Consider the following 18,833-nt stretch of genomic DNA (forward strand, 5'->3'; position numbering starts at 1 on the left):
CAATTAACAGCTTAAATTTCCAACAGTCTAGTTTGAATTCATGCCAATTTAGCATCAATAACATGCAAAAATCTACTTCTCCATACATCTGGCCCTATATTTTATATTGCTATTGTCACAAAATAAATCTTTATATATTGTGTTCCTTTGACACAGATTTATAGTTATTGTTTCATGCATTCACATTTTAAGTCATATATAAAAATGAGGCATTACAAACAAAACCTACAGCAATACTGGGTTTTATATTTACTATGTAGTTAAAATTACCTGTGTTCTGTATTTCTTCATACAACTTTAAGTTATAGATAAGTGGCCTTTCATTTCAGTGTTTAGGACTCCCTTTGCATTTCTTGTAGGACAGTTCTACTAGCAGTCGACTCCCTCAGATTTTGTTTAACTGGTAATGTGTTGATTTTTCCTTCATTTTTGAAGATAATTTTAGTGGATATAGAATTCTTGGTTGACTTTTATTTTCAGTACTTCAAATATGTCATTCTATTGCTCTCTGGCCTCCATGGTTTCTGATAAGATATTGGCTATTAATATTATTAAAGATCCCTTGTATATGATGAATCACTGTTTTCTTGCTGTCTTCTATATTTCTTCTTTGTCTTTTCATAGTTTGGTTTGGTTTTGTTGGTGTGGATATCTTTTAGAATATATGACTTGGAGTTTGTAGAACTTAAATATGTAGATTCAGGTCTTTTCTCAAATTTGGGAAGTTTTCAACCATTATTTCTTCAAATATTTGGTCTTGTCATTTTTCTCTCTCCTCTCCTGGAACTCCCATTATGTTGGTATGTTTGATGGTGGCCCACTGGTCTCTGAGACTCTGCTTATTTTCGTCAATGTTTTTTATTTCTGCTTCTCAATGTGGCTAACATTATTTGCCTTATTATCAAGTGTTCTGACTCTTTCTTCTACCTGTTCAAATTAATTGTGAAATGCCTACAATGTTTTAAAATTTGTGTTATTGTACTTTTCCACTTCAAAATTTTCGTTTTGTTCGTTTTTATAATTTTTATTCCTTTATTGATATTCTTTATTTATTGACAAATAATTCTCCTGGTATCCATTAGTTCTTTTAGCACATTTGGGACAATTTATTTAAAGTTTTTGTCTAGTAAGTTTTGTCTTTGCTTCCTCTTGGATGATTTCCATTAGTTCATTTTCTTCCTGTGAGTGGGCATACTTTCTTGGTTTTCTGCATGCCTCATAATATTTTGTTAAATATGGCCCTCTTGAGTATTACGATATGAACACTCTTAAAATCAGATTCTCTCCCTCTCTCTCTCTGGAATTTTTTGTTGTTGTTGTTGCTTGCTGCGTGTGTAGTTGTTGGTTTGTTTAGTGATGTTTCCAAACAATTTTAGCAAATGACTATATTCTTTTTTATGTGTGTTCTCTGAAATCTCTGCTCATTGAGCTTACAGCACAGCTAGTGGTTTGACAGAGATTTTCTTAAACTCCTGGGGTCAAAAAAAAAAAAGAAGGAAAGAAAGACAAGAAACAAGAAGAAAGACAGATCTACAGGTACCTTAGTCTATTTAAGCTGCTATAACAAAATACCATAAACTGGATGGCCTATAAACAACAGAAAATTATTTATCACAGTTCTAGGGGCTGGGAAGTCCAAAATCAATTCACCAGCAGATGCAGTGCCTGGTGAGGGCTTATTTTCTGGTACATAGATGGTGACTTCTCCCTGTTTCCTCATATAGTAGAAAAGGCAAGGAAGCTGCCTTGGATTTTTTATATAAGAGCACTAATCTCATTCACGAGGACTCCACCCTCATGACTTAATCACCTCACAAAAGCCCAACCTCATAACACTTTCACACTGGTGATTAGGTTTCAGTATATGAATTTTGGGGGAGACAAGAACATTCAGACCACAGAACAAGGTCTTTTTAGTTTTGCTCTATGTTGAGTTACTTTTTACACTTAGTCATGTTTTTTGCAATTCTGTGTTAGCCTACACATCTTGCATTCATGGAATGTAAATATCAGGCACAGGTGAAGCTTACGATCTTTTTGGTTCTTTTACAAGCATGCATTCTGCCACGAACATCTACATAGCCATAAAATATGTGGGGACATTTTAAAAGTCCTTATATCCCAAATATATCACTTTCTGGATTTTCCTACCAGTCTTTAAGTGTGTCTATTGTTTTTCCCAAACATTATGGGGTATTTTTGCCCCATCTGGCAATGGTTTACTCATTTGCCTTTTAGTATTTTGTTGGACCACCTTCCATGTAGCCATTTTACCCTATGTAGTTCTGAATTAAGTGAAACAAATGGAAGTTCGAGGAGCAGTCCTTCGGGGAAACCACAGCCACATTAAAACAAACAGGTACAATTTCTTGAGAAAAAATTTCACTGTGCTCCTTCTAGGATAAGGTATCCACATGGGGAATGTGGGCTGCCATCTCAAGACTGCCGTCTTACCAAGGAAGTGAGTGGGGTAAGCATAAGTTAAAATGCCACAAAGACCTTCTCCTATAATGTTTCATTTATTTATTTTTCCTAGTTAAGTGTTTGCTTGATTGCTGTAAAATTTTGACTATTTCTCAGAGTTCCAGTAAAATTGATTCTGACAGTTTTTGTCCTTTTCTTGGTTGCGGGGAAGGAGTGTTTCTGTGGATAGACAGACCCCAGAGTTCCCTACTACACAATCTTTGCTGACACCACTCCTGACTTTGGGTCTTTTTAACATTCTCTTAGGGATCACTCCTGACTTTGGGTCTTTTTAATATTCTCTTAAGAATATTGACTTTTGTCCTTTTAAAAAGCAATCAGTCTGGTTAGATTTAGATCTCAAGTACCAACCTTCCTTCTGTAAGCTTTGTTTCCAGTGTCAATTTGGTTTTCAAAGTATTTGGAATGTTACTTGGATTTGTGCCATGTGTGTCATCCAGGGGCCTATTTAGGACCTGGGAAGTGGTCTACCCCATAATTCAATTCTCAAGGTTTTGCTATACTGCTTTGGGTCAGGTCTTCATATATGAGACTAGGATTTGAGTGATCTATTTCTCATGCCTCATCATCTCCTGGATTTTTCCCACGTTTTACAGTTCCCAGAGGCCCCTTTTTCTGGTACTGTGACGAGAAAGTCAAGTTTTTAGACTCTTCATGTTATTGTGTACTTCTTGCAATGGGGTCTGCCTCGGGGCAAAATGGTGAGAGAAATGAAAGAGAAAATAATTATTGGGGATTACCTCCACACTCTTCATACTTCAAGGGCCTCTTTTATCTGGTCAAAGTGTAGGACATTTTTTCTCTCAAAATTTTAGTTGCCTGCAGAGCTCCTGGTGTATAGTGGTGTTGCCACTATAGATGGGCAGCTTAATGATTGATGCTTGCCTCCGTGTATGCCAGGATAGGAAAAGAGAAGCAAAGAAATCTTTCTGTCATATGCCTGTCCTCCTTGTCCCCTGGGAAGATGACATTTTTCTTGGAGGTTTCTTTCTGCACATCCACTACACAGTTCTAAGAATTTTGGCTGCACTAAAATCTAAGCCAGTAGGCAAGGGGAGTGGGAAGGGACAGGAAAATAATTATTTTATTGGTCATTTTAAAATTTTTATTTTCTTGTCCAATTAGTCTGCTGTTATTTACTCTTCACATACCTCAGTTACTTGTTTTGGGTATATGTGCACAGGTTTTAGTTGTAATCTACAGGAGAGATAGGATGAAATGTGCTTACTTCAGTTTTGCCAGACTTGAAAGACTTTTAATTGGTGACTTTGTAGAACATGTCATTTTACCATTGTATGTTGTTTTATGAAAACAAAATTGATTTTTTTTTTAGATAATGACTTTATATCCAACAATCTTTCCAAACTCATTAATACTCAACATTTATCTGTAAATTTTTTTATGTACACAATCGTGTTTTCATTTTTCCTTTTAAGTCCTGAACATTTTTACTTTCATAAAACATTAATAAGTAACTCTAGTACAATGCAGAATAGATGTTGTGATGGTAGACATTCTTGTTTTTTTCCAACATTTAATTATTAAATATTTGAGAGATATTCTTTAGGAGTTTAAGAAAGTTAGAATCTTAGTTTGCTGAAATTTATTTAACTTGAACTATGTTGAATTATATTTAAAAATTTGTGCATACATTGACTTACTCACATAATTTTCTCCTTTATTTGTTTACTGTAATAAGTTTTCAAGTTTTATTTTCAAAGTTATGCTGACCTCATGAAATATGTTGTGAAAGAATCCCTTTATTTATTCAAAGAATCTGTGTATGGTTGATGTTATTTTTTCTTACATATTTGGTATCACAAGTAAATACATTTGGATCTACATTGTGCCATCCAAAGAATATAGTATGACATAATATCTCTTTAGATTTAGATTTACATTTTTCCATAAGATTTGGTGGTTATTTTGTTGTTGCTGTTTAATCTTTCTAGTTTTAAATTAAGAGGGTACATGTGCAGGTTTTGTGGTTGTATTTTCATGTAGGACCCGTAACTATCTTGTTAAAAGTTTTAATAAGATTTTTAATGAGTTCTGTCACTGTTGCAAATAGACTATTTTCCCTTTTCTATCTCTAGCACTTGTTCTTGGACTAGTTAAACCTCTAGATTATTTTGTATTTATCTTATATCCAGTCAGACTATTATATTCTCTCAGTTAATCCAGTATAGTTTTTAGAAGAGTCTCCAATTTGCTAGTCCTACAGTCAAATCACCAATAAACAAGAGATCATTTTATACCTTATTTTCCAAAGTTATATAAGTTAGTTTATACTCTTATCATAGTGAAAATTAATAGCATAATGATAATGAGTAATGGGGTAAACTGGCATCTTGTCCAATTTCTAAATTTAATGTAATTGAAATACATTTATTGTATTGCTGTTTATAATATTTGTTGTAGGTTCTTAGTAAGTTATCTTTATCAAAATTAAGGGCACTGCCTTTATCCCTCCGTCATTAAAATTTTAATTAGGAATGACTTCCGTATTTAATCAAATTACTCTTCAATATCTATTAAAAGACCAAAAATTTCTTCACAAATGATAATATAAGGGATATATTGGTAGATTTCATGATAATAAATCACCTTTGCATTCCTGGAAGAACTCTTGTTTTTTTCTGATGTGTTGTTCTTTTGATACTTTATTGGGTTTTCTTTGTTAATATTTCATTTTGAACTTTGAATCTATAATAATGCATGCTATTTTCTCTAGTCTCCTTTTTTAGTGTTTTTCGAGTTTTGCTATTGACACTATATTGTTTTATAAAATGTACTGAGGAATTTTAAAACTTTCATGGCTATTAATCTTTTCATATATGCTAACTTAAAGAGATTAATTATAATTTTTTATTTCCAAGTTCTAGCTTTGGAATTACTTCACAGTTGCCCCCACATTCCCATACATCTTAATTAAATTATCATAATACTGAACTTTTATTCTTTTCTCAGAGGCAAAGATTGTTTACATTACTTCATTAAAATAAAGTCCTTTTGTATTTTCTTTGAACAAAAGAACTGAAAGATCAATGTCTTATATTCAGTCTTTGCCTTTTTTATTATTGGTGGGGATACCTGTGACTGTTGGAGTTATTAAAAATCATGTAACATTTGAATGAATGAACAAACATATAAAAATGTCTTATGAAGCGCTATACACAATTTTTTGCCCCTGAAAATAAGATTTCATTTCCCTCAACTATGAATTGGCCTTCCCTATGGGAAGTGTGCTATAGCCTCTCTGCTATGCAACTCCCTTCAAACCTTTGACATATTAATTGTATCAAATAAGGCTGGCTCACATAACGCCACACATTGTTCTATGCACTATGGATAATGGAAAAATAAACAAAAATTACTGACCCAATGGAGCTTATGTTCTAACAGTTATGGCAACAGAATTCTCCACATAGTGATAATAATCAGGAGATACTTGTGCATTTGAAGCACAATTGGAAATATAATTTCTGCAAGTGAAACATGTCAAGGAGAATACACAAACCCTCCACACAATCAACTTCCATGGTGGATACAATCTGAGGGAGCTATAAGAAAATGATGAACAATAATGAACTTTTGGTTAGAAGAACTTCTGGTGATGTATTTCCTTTCCTTATTGCACTGGTTGAATTCTAATAATTGGAAATCAATTTCTAGTATGGCAATATAAGCGCTCCTATTGCTAACCTTTTGGCAGATAAAAGCTACTAACTTAGAACAAAACACAAAGAACAACTACCGTAAGGTATTGGACAGGAATCCAAAACGTTGATTTTAGCAATCGCAACACTTGGAAGAAAGAAACAACAGTAGTTGAGTTTCCAACTGTCAAGACTTACAACTTAAGAGGAAGATGCAATTTCTGCCATGAGAAGTGTCTAAAACTCCAATAAAAAAAAATTTAGTTTGTTTGTTTAGCTGTGGGAGCTTATGCCTGTAATCCTAGCACTTTGGGAAGCCAAGACAGGTGGATCACTTGAGGTCAGAAGTTAGAGACCCACGTGGCAACATGGCAAAATCCCATCTCTACAAAAAATACAAAAATTAGCCAGGTAGGGTGTCCAGTGCCCGCAGTCCCAGCTACTCAGGAGGCTGAGATAGTACGATTATTTGAGCCTGGGAGGTGGAGATTGCAGTGAGCTGAAATAGTGTCACTGCATACCAGCCTGGGTGACAGAGCCAGATCCTGTCTCAAAAAAAAAGTCTTCAGTTTTTATGGTCTAAAGAACCTGAGGAATTTGCAAAACTGGAAGGTGAAGGAGCACCTAGGAAAAGGTAGAGATAGAGAGAACCACAAATTCTTCTCTGGGAAACCATAAACTCTGCCTAAATCTCTAGATGACATTTAAACCGTGCTTGCCTGGGATATCCTGCAAGCAGCCTAACAAATGATAAATGAACTGAATTGACATTTGAACTGTAGCCCAAATGAAAGAGATAGCAGTTTGAGTCCAGCCAAGCTGATTGCTGGAAAAAAACAAAAACACAAATACTCTTTGGAGCAAAAGAACCAAATCCAGCATCTCAATGACATAGCATTCACAATGTTTAGTTTACAATCTAAAATATTTTACTTTAAGAAGAAACAGGGAAAGACAACTCATTCACACACGCACTAACACACACACATATATACATACACACGACTTTTAAGAGACCTATCCTGAGAATACCCAGATGTTAAAATTCACAGAGAAAGATTTTATTGCTGCTATTATATTTATATCGATACCATGCTCATAATTATTGAAAATGGGCAACCTCAGAAGATAAATAAAAACAACAAAAATAATTGAATGGCAATTTGTGGGCTAAAAAATAATATGTGAAATATAAAATTATCCTGGATGAGTTTAACAGTATGATGGAGATGACAGGAAAAAAAATAGTGCATTTGAAGATAGATCTATAGAAATCATCTGAAATTAAGATCAAAGAGAAACACATTAAGAAGGAAAATAATGGACTCTCAGGAATCTGTGAAACAATATCAAATGCTCTAACATGCATGTGATTTGAGACCCAGAGAATGAGAGGGAAAATGGGACCAAAAACTATTTGCAAAAATAAGGACTGAAATTTTTTCAAATTTGGTGAAAGTCATAAGTTGACAGACTCATGAAGCTCAGCAAATACCAAGCATCATAAGTATAAATTCTAAGGATTAATCTAAGAAAATTTTACTATCCAAATATGTATGAATAATTCATATAGATTGAAGCAGCACCATTTATAATGGAAAAATGAAAAATGGCGATTTTACTGCCTTTAATAGACATCTAAGAACGCGTTACATACTGGTGAAGGTTGAGAATGTCACCAACCTAAACAAGAGAATTATAAAAGAATAATGAGTTATATAAGATCTCTTATTAATGGGCAATAACGTTCACATTAAAAGTAGAGGGGTTTGATCACTGCTTCATTATTATCAAGAATGAAGAACCAGTTCATCAGTCTGTATCTTGACATATCCTTCAGCCCATTCTGGAAGAAACCAAAAATGTCCAAAGGAAAGGTGCTGGTTAACCTTCCAGAATATTTCAACAGCCACATTTCACCTTGCTTTTCCTTACTTCCCCAAGAAAACAAGATTATGAATTGTTGAATTGTTTGTTTATCCTGTAAGGTAGTCATGCCTACTAAGATTGCATAGGAGAAGAGCCCAGTATCTAAGATAATTCTCACTAACAACTCCAATGGACTAGAATATGACACATCATAAAACAATTCACCAATAGCAGACTTAAAAGTTGATTTTTTTGCCTGATTCATTTGCTAGATTCTAGATGCCAATTACAAACACTTTAAACTTTTAATGATGCTCCTATATGGAAACTTTAGTACTACTGAAAATATAGATCTCGAGTTTTCAAGTAAGAATACCAATGTTAAAAACAACTTAGTTGGGGCCGGGCACGGTGGCTCAAGCCTGTAGTCCCGGCACTTTGGGAGGCCGAGGCAGGCTGATCACAAAGTCAGGAGATTGAGGCCACCCTGGCTAACACGGTGAAACCCTGTCTCTGCTAAAAATACAAAAAATCAGCCAGGTGTGGTGGTGGGCGCCTGTAGTCCCAGCTACTCAGGAGGCTGAGGCAGGAGAATGGCTTGAACCCGGGAGGCGGAGCTTGTAGTGAGCCGAGATCATGCCACTGCACTCCAGCCTGAGTGACAGAGGAGACTCTGTCTCAAAAAAAAAAAAAAAAAAAAATTTTTTTTACTTGGAATGTTTTACTAATTTTGACACCAGCTCAAAGCCTCAAAGTCAAACTTAATGCCACACCAAAGACTATCATGAAAATGGCAACAGTAATTCATCTGGTAACTGTTAAAAGTAAAAATAACAAGAGTTTCTGCCACTTATTAATCTTTACTTCTAGTATCTAACAAAATGTTTGGCACATAGAAAACAAATAGCTAACATAGGGAAAATTAAGGAATAAATAGATAACATTAAAGTAATTTATATGAGGAGGAACTTTAGTGTTCTGTCTCTCCAAAAGAGCAACAAAATGACCTGGAAATAATTGTCAGAATCAACTATTATGAAACTCAAACATCAAATCAAAAATTTAAAACAAGGTAAATGCTAAATGAAGAAGAAACCCACTGCTTTGCAGTAAGGGAGCGCTGTAGCATTTTAAGCCGCCTGCCACCATATCCCATTTCCAGATACGCAGCTAATTTGAGTATGAAAGCCTGCGCTCCTGATGCAAGTTGCTAGTGCCAAAGAAATACAGATTTTTTCCTCAAAGAAATGTGCTTGTCTTTTTAGACTTCTCTGATGGCCCCCTGAAGGACTGGGACAATAACGTGCCTTTGTTTTGCCTGACTAAGAGCATTTCCAGGGCTCAGATGATGTTTTGGTTGGAGTTTGCCGAAACTATTAAAAGACACAAGCATTGTTTGCAACAGACTAGGACAAGTAACACTAGACCACACAAACAAGAAACAGGTTGAATGGCCTGGGAAGAAAGAGGTTGGGAATAGAGATACATTGAGAATGAAAACTTTATTTTTAAGGCACTCAAATATAACAGAATGGAAAAAGCTACACATAACATGCCTAAGGATGTCAGAATGCTTAGAAAAAGCCTGGAAAGACACTATTCTTCCACCTCTGGCTGGGCTGTCCATAAGCCTCTGAGATTCTGCTGAAGCATAAAGTTGAGACTAAGGCAGAGTTATAAACAACCTTATTAAGCATTGAAGGAAGGTCCCAAACAGAGCCAACCTGCAAAAAGTAAGAAAGTATTTATTCCTTTTGTTTCTTTGCCTACCGGTATTTAACAAACCCCTGTAAAAGTGCTAGGAACCACCAAACTAACAGGATGCTGATTTTAGCTGCCACAGAAGACTGAGAAAACAGAAAACACACTTTATAAAAATAGTTTTGAAAAATCACTAAACAGGCAAACAAAATCAGTCCACAAGTAGCAACAACTTCAGGAAGGGAAGAAAATCTGATTTACAGATCTGCCACATTGTAATATTAAGATGTCCAAGTTTTACCAAGATTAAAAAGTATGCAAATAAACTAGAAAGTATGACCTATTTTCAGAAAATAAAATAGAATAGAAACTGATCATTAGGAAGTCCAAGCATTGGACTTAATAGACAAAGACTTTACATCAACTGTCTCAAATGTGCTCAAAGAGCTGAAGGAAACCATGGAGTAAGAATTAAAGCAAACCAGAAGAACAATGTCTCAAGGAATAGAGAATATAATTAAAGGGATAAAATTGTAAAAAAAAAATGGAAATATGGTGGCTAAAAATTATAATAAATGAAATGAAACATTCACATGAGGGAATCAACAGCAGAATTTAGCAGACAGAAGAAAGAATCAGAGAACATGAAGACAGGTCAGTTGTGATTATCCAGTCCAAGGAGCATAAAGAGAAAATAATAAAGAAAAATGAGCAATGCCTAAGGGACCTTTGAGACACTATCAAGTGTACCAATATATGCACAATGAGATTTCCAGGAGATGACAGATTAAAAGAATCAGAAAAAAATATTTAAAGAAATAATGACTACAAGTTTTCCAACTTTGAATAAAGACATGACTATAAATCCAGGAAGCTCAATGAATGCTAAGCAAGAATTACTCCAAAATATCCAAACCAAGGCACAGTATGAGCAAACTCTTGAAAGACAAAGAGAGAATCTTAAAAGCTGCAAGAGACAAACATCTTATCACACACCAAGTATCTTTAACAAGTTTAACAGTGAATTTCTCTTCAGAAACCATAGAGGCCAGAAAGCAGTGAGATGACATATTTAAAGTACTGAAAGAAAAACTGTCAGCTAAATGCTCTAAATCTGGCAAAGCTATCCTTCAAAAATAGAGAAATTAAAATACTCCTGGTAAAAGAGCAAAAACAAAAACAAAAAATCAGAGGGAGTTAACTACTAGTGGACCTACCCTAAAAAAAAAAAAAAATGCTAAAGGGAGTCCTTCAGGATGAAATGAAAGGATACCAAAAAGTACCTTGAAGGCATATAAAGAAATAAAAAACAATAAAAGTAACTACAAAGCAAATATAAAGTCCAGTGGAATTGTACTATGGATTTGTTACACCTGTTTTGACTTTCTATTTCCTTTAAAAGGCAAATACATAAAACAATAATTATAAATCTATATTAATGAGCACGAAATATATAAAAAATGTAATTTATGACAATAACAACATAATAAAGGATGAAGATGTAAAGAAGCAAAATCTTTGTATACTATTGAAACTAAGTATCTATAATTAAAACTTGATTGTTATGGAAGAAAGATTATAATTGTAATCCCCAGGTTAACCAAAGTGAAAAATTAAAATAATACAAAGAGAAAGAGACAAAAAGAGAATCCTTACAAAAAAATCAGTTAATCACAAAAAAATCACTTAATCACAAATGAAGGCAGTGACAGAAACAATAACAGTATATGTTATAGATAAAATGGTGCAGGTGTCTTTTCTTTACTGTAATTACTTTAAATGTAAAGAAATTAAGTTTTCCAGTTAAAAGGCAGACATTAGCAAAATGGATAAAAATACATGATCCAATTATATGCTTTCAATAAGAGACTCACTTTAGACATAAGGACACATGTATGTTCAAAGTGAAAGGATGGAAAAAGATATTCCATACAAACGGTAACCAAAAGAGAGTTGAGGTGGCTAAACTTGTCAGACAAAATAGAATTTAAGAAGAAAGTTGTTGTGAAAGACAAAGAAAAATACCATCTATTGATTTCAAGCCATCAAGAACATATAACAATTATAAACATATATGCACCTAACAACAGAGCCCAACAATTACAGAAGTGAAAAATAAAAGAATTAAAGGGAGAAAAAGATAGATCTATAAACCCCACATTGGGTGTCAGATATTGTGGGATCTGGCCAGCAGCCTGCAATGCAACAGGGCTCTTTCTTTGTTCCCAGGCAGATTGGCAGGTCAAGAAATAATAGACACACACAAGATAGTGAAAGCTGGGTCCCGGGGGCTCACTGCCTTCTGGTCCCACGGTGCTGCCAATGCACTGGATATGCCTGCCTTTGTTATTAAGTTTAGTGAGGGTGGGGGTAGGTTAGTGAGGGATTTAGGCTCATTTGATTATGAGGTGAGATGGTCACATGGGGAAGAAGTAATTCTTTAACATAACATCTGTATGCAGAAGTACAGTATACAGAGACAAGAATTTACATTACAGTGTGTGCATTAGTAATCAGTAAAGTAACAGAGCCTTAAAACAGAAACACAGTCTTTCCATAACCTATGATTAGCAAGATATTAATCAGCAGTAACAGCTGCAGGAAAAGCTGGTTACAAACAATTCATAGAAACAAGACATGAAGCTAGACAACCAGTTAGACCAGAAATTCTCAGAAAGGAGTATGACTTAACCCTAAAGAGGCCTAGAAGAGCCATGGCAAGATTAGGGCGTTTATAGCCCTATCTTATCCATATGGATAGGCACCCCTGATGCGTCCGTTTATAGGCTTTCCACAAGGGTCGCATTCCATTCCCAGAGCTATGAACATCTGCTTTTCTGGGATAGGAATCTTGGTGATGTGAAACCTTCCTGACTGCAGGTCCATTCATAGGCTCTCTGCAGGGGTAAGCACATCATGCGCTGTTGGCTCATTCTGGCAGTCCAACCTGGCATTGTCTTTACACAATCCTGCATGCAATTTGGTATTTACAATAATCAGGAGCATTTCATCTTTTATTCCATAGCAATAGTTTTAGGGGTCTCCCTACAGATATTAATACTCCATTTTCAATAATGGACAGAACAACAAGACAGGAAATCAATGAGAAAAATAGAAGACTTGAACAACACTATAAAACAACAAATTCTAACAGACAAATATAGAACATTCCATCTAATAACAACAATAAATACATTTTTTCTCCTGTGCACATGGAACATTCTCTGGCATAGACCATAAGTTTTACCACAAAACAAATGTCAATACATTTAAAATATTATTATTATTCAAAGTATCCTAATACATTTAAAATATTATTATTCAAAGTAGAAATCAGCAACAGAAAGAAAACCAAAAAATTTACAAATATGCAAAAATTAAACAATATTAAACAACCAATAAGTGAAAGAAGAAAATACAAATGAAATTCAACAATATTTGGAGAATGGCAGAATGAAAACTTAATATACCAAAAAATTATGGGATGCCTCAAAAACTGTGCTCAGAGGGAAATTTATACCTGTAAATGGCTACATTTAAAAATAAAATGAACTCAATTAATGACCTAACTTTATAACATAAGAAACTAGAAAAGAAGAACAAGTTTAACCCAAACTCACAAAATAACTGAAATGATGAAGATTAAAGTGGAAATTTAAAAAACAGAGAATAGGAAAAACATAAAGACAATTAATAAAACCAAAAGTTGTTTTTCTTTTTTTGAAAAGATCAAAAAAGTTGACAAATCTTGAGATAGACTAAGGAAAAAAGAGAAGACACAAATTACTAAAATCAGAAATGAAAATGGGGGCGTTACTATTAACCTTACAGAAATTAAAAAGAGTGGCTGACCAATCCTCCTGGTGTGGTTGCTCATGCCTGTAATCCTAGCACTTTGGGAGGCCAAGGTGGGAGGATTACTTGAGCCCATGAGTTCAAGACCAGCCTAGGCAACATAGTGAAAACCCATCTCTACAAAAAAAAAAATTAAAAATTAGACAGGCATGGTGCCACATTCTTGTTGCCCCAGCTACTCAGGAGGCTTAGTTAGGAGGATTGCTTGAGCCTGCAGTGAGCCATTATTGCACCACTGCAAACTAGCCTGGACAACAGAGCAAGATCCTATCTCAAAAAAATAAAATAAAATAAAAGGATTATAAAACAATACAATGAACAATTATACACCAGTAAATTAAATAACCTGCATGAAATGTAAAAATTTCTAAAAACACACAGGCTACCAAAAGTGACTCAAGAAGAAATAGAGAATCTGAAGAGTCATATAAAAAGTAACAGCATTGAATCAGTAATCAAATACCTCTCAACAATGAAAGTTCAAGACAAGAAATTTTCCTTTTGAATTTAACCAAACATTTCAAAAATTAACACCAATTCTTCTCAAAGTCTTCTAAAAAGTAGAAGATGAAGAAACATTTTGTAATACATTCTATTAGACCGGCACTATCTTAATATCAAAGCCAACTAAAGATGTTACAAGAAAACTGTAGATTAGTATTGTTTATTAACATAAATGCAAAAGTCTTCAATAAAATACTGGCAAACTAAATTCAGCACCATATTATATACCCATTACTAAATGGTATTTATCACAGGGATTCAACATACAGAAACTAATCAATGTAATGTATCACATTAATAGAATGAAGGTATGCAAACCACATGATTATGTCAATTGATGTAGAAAAAGCATTTGCAAAACTCCATCACTTTTTTATGATAAAAAAATTTTCAACAAACTAGGAATAAAAGAAAATTTCCTTGACAAGCATTTATAAAAAACAAAAATGAAAACAAAACCCAGTCAATAGTGAAAGACTGATTTTCCTCTAAGATCAGGGAAAAAAGGCAGAATGCCCACCTTCATTACTTCTATTTATCATGGTACTGAAAATTCTATGTAGAGAAATTCGGCAAAGAAAGGAAATAAAAGGGAGAGGAAAATTGAAAAAGAATAAATAAAATTATTTCTATTTGCAGAAGACATTATCTTATATATGGAAAATCCCGAAGAGTCAACACAAAACATAGATCTAATAAATGAATTCAGCAAAGTTGCAGGACATTGGTAGCTCTATACACAGCGATTAACAATCCATGAAAGAATTTAACAAAACAATTCTATTTGCAACAGTTTCAAAAAAAAAAAAAAACAACCCTCAATTGATAACAGCAACAGCCACAAAGAAGAATTAAGTATTGATACATGCTACGAAATAGGTAAACCTCAAAAACATTAGCTAGGTGAAAGAAGCCAGATACAAAAAGTCACAAATTGTATGATTCTATTTATATTAAATATCCAAATTAGTTAAATCCATAAAGAAAGAAAGCAAATTAGAGATTACCAAGGGCTGGTTGACTGGAGAGTGGGGAGTAACTGTTTAACGGTATGCAGTTTCCTTTCGGAGTGATGAAATGTTTCTGAAGTAGAGACAGGTGCTAGTTGCACAATATTGTGAATGTACTAGATGCCATTGGATTGTACACTATAAAGAGATTAATTTTATGTTGTTTAAAGTTTACCTCATTAAAATGTATGTCACACTGACAGTATCATTATCATGATGATGATCATCATCACTACGGAAAATAATGCTTCCTAAATTTCACTTTCTTTAAAAGGTTTATATATGAGTGGAAAATATAAGCAGACTAAAATTTAAGACTATAGTCAGTACAATTTGGATGACATGTTCTTGTCTTCTCTCTGCTCTCTTTCAGATTATGTCTGGCCACTACCTAGATATTTGTGCCCCGTCTGGATTTCTTTAGATGTTTTATTTTCAACAGCGTCCATCATGCACCTCTGCGCTATATCGCTGGATCGGTATGTAGCAATACGTAATCCTATTGAGCATAGCCGTTTCAATTCGCGGACTAAGGCCATCATGAAGATTGCTATTGTTTGGGCAATTTCTATAGGTAAATAAAACTTTTTGGCCATAAGAATTGCAGCGGCTATGCTCAATACTTTCGGATTATGTACTGTGAACAACGTACAGACGTCGACTGGTAACATTTGCGTTTGATCGGGTTCTTTTATTTAGTAATTATTCTTAACCTATTTATCTGATATTTAGGTTAACAATAATGAAAGGAATGTAATGTGTATTATATGTAAATATAAAGTTTCCATTTATGCTGCTAAATTATTTTATGCGTTAGGATGCCAATGAATTCTGCAACACAGATACAAAATATTTGAAATATTTGAAATGCTTTGAAAATGAGAAAGACATAAAGTCTAATTAAATTAAAGTCTAAATTTTAAAAATATAACTTTCAATCTTATCTTGAAAAGTTACATGTATCCCAGAATATTAACCTTAGTATTTTTATTCTGAATTCCTATCCTTTTCAGTAGAAAAATTAATAATACAATCTAAATCTTCATGACGTAAATATTTCTAAATTTCCATTGCTATGACACCTAAAATGTACTATTTTCTCTCAGTTTTAATTGTCTTCTTGAATTCTGGGTATACAAAAAGAAAAAAAAGATACTTGTTTCTTTAAAGATTTGTAGCAGTTTAAAGGGAAAGAAATGATTATTTATGGCTTATATCTGAGGTATTCATAAATGCCTTAACAGTGCTAATATTAAAGCCAAGAAATTTAAACAATTGGAATTTAGGGGTTTTACATTCCTGTTTTTTTCCTCTTCCAGTTGGAGTTTAACTTATGTCCCATTAAATAATTTTTCTTCAAATTTATGTTTTTGTAAAAGATTCAGGTAAAGTGTGCAACAAGATCAATACTTCTATTTAATCTTCACTAATATGATCTAAATATTTTGACTCTGGGTTTATTGATCAAATACATTTAAGTTTTAAGATTGCTCTATTGTAGATTGTTCCGCCTGTGTATAGCACAGACACCTTTGAATAAAAAGTCGTGAAGCTTGTCCCAAAAGAAAAAAAAAGGAATTTACATAACAAATTGACTTACAAATTCAAGGGTTCACAGATTTTGCCCCGGCCATCCCAAAGAGTTCATCTAAAAAGATACCAGCTTTTATGGTGCTTACAAAGGAAATACACAGACAAAATAGAATATTGTTGCATCAGCTTCTAGTAATGAAAGACTGAGTAATTTGCAATGACTCTTGTGCTAAAGGCAAATAAACACATGGATAAAATACTAAAAGCCCTGAGAAGCTAATGAAGTAGAAATTGTTATTGGCTAAGATCCAGAAAAAGACAAAAACCCAAGAAAAATGATTATGACTTCTAGTTCACTTTTGCCAATGATGCATGATAAACCTGACGATATGACTGACAGGTGGAGACGATCATTTCTGACTCACAAGCAAAGGAGACTAAAGTAGGAATACAGAGTCTGGCAAGGGCCAATCAACCTGAATTTAATTCTGGGATCACAAAGAACCAGACACTAGGAATAAGGATCGACCAGGATTAAATCACCATAGACACGGAATTCAGTCTTCGTCATCTATGTAAATGAGAGAAATCTTGGGCCTTAAAATTGGATTAAGATGATTTTATATTATTCAGGTTTCCAATTTTGGGGCATAAACAAACAAAAAAAACCATCATCCTAGGTTTCAACTTATTTCTTTCAATAATTTTCAAATGCTGTCACTGAAATACAATGATATGCAGATATATGAAGAGACAATACAACATGAATCAGGTATGGGACAATAAAAGATAATAGAAATAAACTTACGAACATTTCAGATAATTGAATTATCAGACATAGACTTTAAATAATTATTTAGAATGTGCACATGGAAATTACATGCTGATCTTAAACACTTCAGCAAGAAAGTGCGAACTATAAAGAATGACATTAAGATTTGAGAAACACCTAGAAAATATGGAGCTTAAGCATAGTATGAAAAACTAAGGGCCAGGTACAGTGTCTCACACCCGTAATCCCAGCACTTTGGGAGGCTGATGCAGGCGAATCACTTGAGGCCAGGGGTTCAAGACCAGCCTGGACAACGTGAGGAAACCCCGTCTCTACTAAAAATACAAAAATTAGCCAGCTATGGTAGCACACGCCTATAATCCCAGCTACTTGGAAGGCTGTGGCGGGACGATCACTTGACTCCCAGAGGTCAAGTCTGCAGTGAGCTGAGGTCATGCCACTGCACTCCAGCCTGGGCAACAGAGTGAGACTCTGTCACACACACAAAACAAATTAATTAAAAAATGAAAACCTAAGAACTCTGTAGCAGATTAGAGATGGTGAATTTCCAAATTTACAGAAGATTACTATAAAATAATAAAAATTAGCTGGGTGTAGTGGCATGTGCCTGTAGCCCTAGCTGCTCAGAAGGTTGAGGCAGGAAGATCACTTGAACTCAGGCATCTTGAGGCTTCAGTGAGCTACGATCATGCCACGACACTTCAGCCTTGGTGAGAGAGCAAGACTCTGTCCCTGCAAATAAAAGATAAAATGAAATAATAAAATAAATCCAAAAGGAGCCAATAAAAGATAGAAAACAATCAAATGTATACTAAATGGCAGAATTAAAACCAAACATATCCTTAATTACATTAATCACTAAGGATTCCAGGACTGTCATATAGGCTTTCAGAAAAATAAGACAATTATATGTTACAAAAGGCATATGTAAAGCCTAAGGAAAGTAAAAGGATGAAAACAAACAAAAAAATTCCTCCATTTAAACACTATCCAAGAGAAAGACTGTATAGTTATATTAATATTGGTCAAAATAGACTTTTTGGCAAAAACCAAATACTCCAGTAACAGAAGATTACTTAATGATGAAAGATTTAATACACCTGGAAGACAATGTAATAAATTTGTATGTAATTATATGTAGATACATATGTAATATACATAGTATATACATTATAAAGTAAAAGAGCACAGAACTTCAGGGACAGATAGACAAGTCTGCAGTCATGGCATATGATCTTAGCACATCCTTCTCAGCGATTGTATGAAAACAATTAACAAACCTGAACTCACTGACAAGTGAAGAATACATATTCCCATCATTGCACAAGAAATATTTATCAAAACTGACCATAAAGTAATTCCTCAATATATTTCAAAGGGTTGGAATAAATTGTTTATTCTTTGACTGAAATTCAAAAGAAATAG

The 18,833-nt window shown here is 34.0% G+C and overlaps 1 protein-coding gene across 3 annotated transcripts in view; it reads left to right on the forward strand.

Moving 5' to 3' along the window:
* Nucleotides 1–18,833, forward strand: part of HTR2C (5-hydroxytryptamine receptor 2C) — a 308,792-nt gene that overhangs the window by 229,266 nt on the left and 60,693 nt on the right. For 2 of the 3 annotated variants that reach the window (XM_025372483.1, XM_025372484.1), the window contains one exon: nt 15,456–15,656. In XM_025372483.1, the coding sequence (XP_025228268.1) occupies nt 15,456–15,656 (201 nt within the window). The remainder of the gene's footprint in view (nt 1–15,455; nt 15,657–18,833) is intronic. The other variant, XM_025372485.1, reaches the window with a different exon arrangement.

Source organism: Theropithecus gelada, chromosome X, assembly GCF_003255815.1.
Source record: "Theropithecus gelada isolate Dixy chromosome X, Tgel_1.0, whole genome shotgun sequence".
NCBI classification, from domain to species: domain Eukaryota; kingdom Metazoa; phylum Chordata; class Mammalia; order Primates; family Cercopithecidae; genus Theropithecus; species Theropithecus gelada.